Source organism: Triticum aestivum, chromosome 3A, assembly GCF_018294505.1.
Source record: "Triticum aestivum cultivar Chinese Spring chromosome 3A, IWGSC CS RefSeq v2.1, whole genome shotgun sequence".
Classification (NCBI taxonomy): domain Eukaryota; kingdom Viridiplantae; phylum Streptophyta; class Magnoliopsida; order Poales; family Poaceae; genus Triticum; species Triticum aestivum.
Window position 1 is genome coordinate 718,612,746 of NC_057800.1, and position 6,549 is coordinate 718,619,294.

Here is a 6,549-nt window from a genome sequence, read left to right on the forward strand (position 1 = left end):
GCTAAAATTTTGAATCTACAAAAACTCCATGCATTGTGTGACACTAAAAATGAGAAATAATAACGTATTGAGAACTCCCTGTAGACGACATGTAAAAAATCTGCTTGCGATCCTAAATCCTATTAACCAGCTAAGAACTATTCTAAATTGTTAAGCTCATACAACAATCTTCAAAACTTTCCCACTGCTTCTCCTTTGAATGGTTAGGTCTGAGTCCCGCAACGGAGCTTCCAATTTTTTTTATTTCCGAGTTATTTTTCCCAGTTTTATTAACCCGGGTGGCTCTTTATTATTGCTTTAAATTTGTAGTTCTTGTTCTGTAACCAGTTATTATGATTAAGCTCATACCAAATGGCCCAACTCATGTCTTGTCGCTCTTCAGAGGATAACCTGCAAGGAAGAACATTTCATTAGATGAAGAAGAGAGTTCATGTTTTGATGGTCCGTATTCTTTGAATACCATAAAAACCTTGGAATCATAACTTAACACAATATATAGCATGACCATGAGAACACAATTTGTCACCATTCTATCTGTCAAACTTTTATGCCACACATTTAGATGCTGACATCTTTCTCCAAAGATAGTAGGTTCAAAAAGTATTTATTGGGACTCTTAGTATCTATTGGTAGTTCCTGCTTGTTTCTAAGTTTCAGCTTTACTATCATACAATATATTAGTAGGTGATTACAATGATTCATATGTTGTTTGATCAGTGCCACACAAATACCACAACACCAATTATTTAAAAGAATTGTATCCACTGTACAATCATGTTTGGACAACTTTAGCAATAAGAACATGTGTTGAACATGTAAAAAAACATATAGGTAAATTCTGAAATTGTAGTATAAGATTAGGTAACCTCGGACTATATTTATTCAGGTATAAAATGGAAGACAATAAATGGGTATCCCCTTGTGAAACATAACATCATGGGAACAAACTTGCCTTGTGATAGAAGGAAATACTGACATGGTTACATAAAAAAAAGATAATAGAGGCGTACTTGTGTGTGTGTGTGTGTGTGTGTGTGTGTGTGTGAGAGAGAGAGAGAGAGAGAGAGAGAGAGAGAGAGAGAGAGAGAGAGAGAGAGAGGTCTTTCTCTCCACTCCTCCTTTCACTCCACCTTCATTCTTGTGACCATGTGTGAGCCCTTTCTCTTTAAAATCTTGTACTTCTACAGAATCCTTGGACCGTTGAAATTCAACTGGAGACCACCCAATCTGAAATGTTTAATGTATATAAGTAACAGGTTGCAGAACTAACAATAGGTTGACAACCACTCCTATATACGTATAACAAATACTGTGTATCACCAAAATATGTATCATTATCGATCGACATAAGCACACTGTTGATCAAGCATATATACCTTTAGTGGAAAATTCAGTAACCAATCTAGTCCCCAAGTGCACAACATCAGAGAGCTGCAAAGATAATCAATCTCATCTATGTTCAAACTTCAACGAGATATGCAACACTCCCTAAAAACCGAGGTATTCAACACTACCTTTGAGAAGCAATTTCTCTGTTCATTCCTCGGTGAAGAACCAACCAGCCCACAACCGTCATTGGAGATAGGCAATTCCTCTGCCCGTCAAACCCATTGCCACCCCAGAGAAAAAAGGGAAAGATCCAAGAGAAAAAAGCAGGGAAGAGGCCAGGCGTGGCTGCTCTGCTCCCGCCGAATCAGCCACACCAACCTGTCGCTCAATCCTTTCCCTGCCAAATCGGCCGCTGACGCTTGTTGTTGACACTGCTACTTGCTTCGCTCCTCTTGATCCCGTCTCCTTCCGCCACCTCGCTCCTCCTCCTCCCATCACCGCAATCAAATTAGGAGAGACGAGAGAGAGGCAGCGGCGTCCGACGGGGAGAGAGAGAGATCGGAGAGGCGGCGACGACGTCGCGTAGATGGCTTGCAGGGCGAGCGTGTCTGGACCGGGAAGGAGGTGAGAGTGAGACGCGATGGGTATGACCGTATGAGTGTGTTCGGCATATCTACCGAAGATGGTGGCGGAGCCAGGCGATGGTGGTCGTCACCTTACTCCAGCAGATGCCTGGACGGCGAGATCCACTGACCCCATGACCGACCACGAACCGGAGGAGGGCCGGGGCGTGGTAGCAGGCGACTGCTGCTGCTAGCGGAGAGCAGGAGACCCAACATGCACTCGATGAGCTCCCACGACGCCTGGCGGGGCGTGGCCGCGTGGGGATGGTGATGGCGGCGGTGGCTGCTCGAGGCTGCGCAGAGAGAGCGTCTCTTCATCAAGGGGATCAAATGCGAGGCTGCGGGCTCGTAGGGATCGTGGAAGGAGCGCATGCGTCGTGGGGCTCGCGTGGACAAAAGGGTGTAGGATCGATCGTGGGAAAAAAGGATCAGTTTTCGCGTACGTGGGCTGAGTGGCATGTTTTTTGGGCTGCTGCGATCGTGGCCCTCGCGTGACGCTGAGGGTTTTTCGTCAATCGCTGTCGTAGGTGGGAAGGAGGAGGTCGAACCATCACGACGTTCGATTCTCTTTTAATAGTAGAGATCTTTATTTTTCGTGCTTTCCTTACTGAGCCGGTTGGTGGGCCGGCCCGCTAGGGGTCGCTAGCGATCGCCGGTAGCGCCAACCGGCGCCTGCGGCGCTGATTAGGGCATGGTCAATGCATAGCCCTAGGGTGATGCCTCACATGCCATGTAGGATCAGATAACAGAAAAAATAGGTTCGAATGGGGAAGCGGGATCTTTTTGAGGCAGGTGCTTAGAGAAAAAAGTGTGGTCCAGTGCATAAAGTTGAAAAAGTTGAAGTGGAGAGGAGGGATGCACGTGTAGTGAGAGTCACTTTCTATTTTTTGACGAGGCCCACTAGTAGTAGCTTACATTGAGGAGAAAAAATCAACACGTATATCTCAAATTACTTTTTATCATGAAGTATCTGTATCCATATGCCATGATTGTACATGCGCCTTAGGAGCACCCGCTGGGAGAGCTGGCGCTACCGAGGCGGCATCCCTGCTTTGATCTGGGATTCGGAACCCATCGCGTGTTTCTGGGTCCGTTGGGAGGATGCTTGTTGACGGAGTTTGGACTGGCACGGCAGGTTAATGGTAACGTCAGGCCAATTAGATCACGACTCCCATTGATTTCTTGATGGTCAAATATTGTCTTCTTTTTTTATCATGCTTCCTTCGTTTCTAAATATAAGTCTTTAGAGATTTTAATATAAACTACATATGAAGCAAAATAGGTAAATCTGCATTCTAACATATGTCTATATTCATCTATATATAGTCCATATTTAATAAATCTCTAAAAGACTTATATTTAGAACGGAAAAGACGGAAATTCAATTCGGCTCTCGGGAGCACATGCTTGCGTGCCAAAAATAATTTTTGAAATGTCAAAAAAAAAATAAGACAAACTTTTATGTGTTCTTAATCACATCCAAATGCTATCTGTAAATTTTGAGGCAAAAAGATTAAGCATTTTGGCCCGTGTAAAAAAAAATTGAACACCAAATGTACCCCAAATTTGTTTTCTTTTCACAGATGAAACACTGCTACTCCGTTTCGCATGAAAATTGTCAAGTATGCTTGCGACACTAACCTGAATATCCACAAAAAATTCAGATTTTTTAAAATACTATTTTGTCGCTTTACTCATCCGGCAGCATGTGCTCTTGGGAGCCAAAACTTCCCTCCCAGAGCAGGGAAGAGAGTAGTATACATGCACTGTTTTCTTTGCTAGTGCTTGAGAGCGGCAATCGAGCAGCCATGCTGTCACAATGTGGTAGGCAGTAAATGAGTGATCCTGCTTGTTTGCGTGCAGCGCAGGGGTGCACGTGCAGTCCAAGATACGACCGGCGCCGCCCCCGCCGCCAGCGGTGCCGTGCGTTGCTCCTTAGACTGGAAAGATCGAGGGCTGCTAGAAAAGTTCGAGGCTCGTGAGCCGTTTGAAATCAACTTGTTTTTTGGCTTGACTCAAGATCGACTCAAAAAGAAACGAGCTGGACACTTTCTGTAGCTTGATCGAGAAACGAGCCGATCTTGATTTAATACTGGCTCGCTCAATTTTAGCTCGATAGTTTGGCATAATATCATTATGTAAATAATCATGTCATATATTAAATGGAAATAGGATAATTTATTACCATATAGGTTGTCTAGGTTTTTGCTCTATTTTATTACCAGCAAATATGGAAGCATAATTAAGTGTAGAGAAAATTCAAGCCCGGTTATGTGGTATGTGGTCGGCCGTGTGTTAAATATCCTGTCATTTCTGCTAGAAGTTCCAAGCATATGCACCTTCTTTTTTCTTTTCTTTCGTCCATGAAGATGAGCTCTCCCGAGCATGATGAGATGGGCGTACCTTCAGTTAGAGTTAGCCGTTTTTCACTTTCATGTCATAATGTTGGCACTATAGTTTATAAATAAATAAAGGGTCTTTGAACAATATTTGGACTGGAATAATATTTTGTAGTGCTTTTTATGTCATGTTGTGCCTTATTGAGTTGCAATAATAGTTGTAGATTTTACAATTTTTATCGTCTTATTTAGCTCAAAGCTAGTTCAAGATCGACTTGAAATCGTTTCAAGCTGAGCAAGAGACATCTTCTACAACTCGACCTTGAACTGCAGTCAGTATGAGCTCGCTCGAATTATAATATGAGTTGAGCTGAGCCAAGTCCAACTCACTCAAACTCGACTCGTTTGCAGTCCTAATCATGCATGGAGTACGACGAAAACCCCGATGACGGCAATAGCGTCGTGCATGCACGGATGCCAACAACCGGCGTGGTTTGTTAATGGTTGCTCAAGGTTCGTTGGCCCCGGGATGAATGGATCCACCAGCTCCATAGCCTCGCAAAAATAAGTGTGCTCGCAGATCTATCCATCGTCGGGCGTACTATCCCAGCATGACAGGCACACCGGCCACCATAGAACGTGCAGAAAGAAAAAGGATTCCTAAAATGGCGTAATAATTATACGATGAGGGGCCATATCACTTTGCGTACGCTGGTCGAAGAATCGTGGAAATGATGAACACTTCTGCCCATCACCAAGCTTGAGCAGTACGTATTGCCCGGCCCACTTCTGCACAATACACATAGAATGAAACGATGGACATCTCAATGAAATGAAGATGGGTAGATGAATCAGAAGCCGGCCAGGTCGCTCTCTCCTTGAAACCAAAAGGTTCTCTACGAAATGACGTCGGGCTGTCACTCATTGCTCTGTTTTATAATACAGTATAATAAACACTGTCGGTGGGTGAATCAGCGAGCGCAGCCCAACGTTGACGATGAAACCCAGTCGAACGCCTATTTATACCAGAGCATATGACACGAGAAGATTCAACCATGAAAGCCATGGCGTCATCGCCGGCGGCTAAGCCTAAGCCCACCACCACCCTCCGCGTGGCCGCCTTCAGCGGCTCCCTCCGCAAGGGCTCGTGGCACGGCGGCCTCATCCGCGCGGCCCAGGAGCTGTGCGAGGAGTCCATCCCGGCAGTGGCGGAGCTACCATAAAAAGGTTGGGCGGGCCAGACACTGCAAAGTGTGCTACCAAACTGCAATGTTATGGGTTGGGCTTCCTATAAAATGTTTTTTCCCTTCGGTCCTGGGCGGGCCATGGCCTATCTGGCCTTGTTGTAGCTCCGCCGGTGCATCCCGGGGCTGCGAATCGACCACGTCGACATCTCCGGCCTGCCGATGGCGAACCCGGACCTGGAGACGGACGACGGCGACGGCTTCCCGCCAGACGTCGAGGCGTTCCGCGACAGGGTCCGCGCCGCCGACTGCTTCCTCTTCGCCTCGCCCGAGTACAACTACTCCGTCACCGCCACGCTGAAGAACGCGCTGGACTGGGCGTCGAGGGGCAAGCACAAGGGATGGGCGGACAAGGCGGCGGCCATCGTCTCCGCGGGCGGCAGCTGCGGCGGGGGCAGGGCGGCGTTCCACCTCCGCCAGATCGGGGTGTTCCTCGACATCCACTTCATCAACAAGCCGGAGCTCCAGGTCAGGGCGTACGAGGACCCGCCCAAGTTCGACGCCGACGGGAACCTCGTCGACGCCGAGACCAGGGAGCGGCTCAAGCAGGTGCTCCTCTCGCTGCAGGCCTTTGCGCTCCGGCTCCAACATTAATTAGGGCTGGGTGGCTGCGTCAATCCCACATTCCCACAAAGCCATAAAAATCCACATTTGGAGTCGTGTTGTGACTGTGTTTGTCTACATTTCACATCAACCGATGTAATGATTTTTTTTCTTCTCTTTTTTATTCTCAATACAATGCTACAATGTTCTGATCACTTTTTGTTGTGTGTTTGTTGTGATCCGAATTGTGAGTTTATAATTAATTTTATTTATGAATATTATTTGAGTCTTCTTTGATCTCTTATATGCATGACTATTATAGCCTTGTATTTCTTCTTCAAAACTTTGATTTGGTTTGGTCAACTAGATTGATTTTCATAGATAAAACTAACTAAGAGGTGATCCTCACGCTGCAGGCCTTTGCGCTCCAGCTCCAACACTAACTAGGAGGAGCGGATGACTGAGCGAAGA

The 6,549-nt window shown here is 46.2% G+C and overlaps 1 protein-coding gene across 1 annotated transcript; it reads left to right on the plus strand.

Annotated features, from left to right (window-relative positions):
* The first annotated feature begins 5,346 nt into the window (after positions 1-5,346).
* LOC123059404 (probable NADPH:quinone oxidoreductase 1) lies at positions 5,347-6,282 on the plus strand. Its single transcript, XM_044481984.1, has 2 exons — positions 5,347-5,496; positions 5,641-6,282. Exons 1-2 carry the CDS (start codon positions 5,347-5,349, stop codon positions 6,127-6,129), a joined length of 639 nt encoding a protein of 212 aa, XP_044337919.1. The 3' UTR covers positions 6,130-6,282.
* The last annotated feature ends 267 nt before the right edge of the window (positions 6,283-6,549 follow it).

Bases quoted from the DNA above. Each gene is read 5' to 3' on its own strand.
- LOC123059404 (XM_044481984.1), top strand. From the start codon at position 5,347: ATGAAAGCCATGGCGTCATCGCCGGCGGCTAAGCCTAAGCCCACCACC. The intron at 5,497-5,640 runs GTGGCGGAGCTA...GCCTTGTTGTAG, and splicing joins GCGAGGAGTCCATCCCGGCA to CTCCGCCGGTGCATCCCGGG.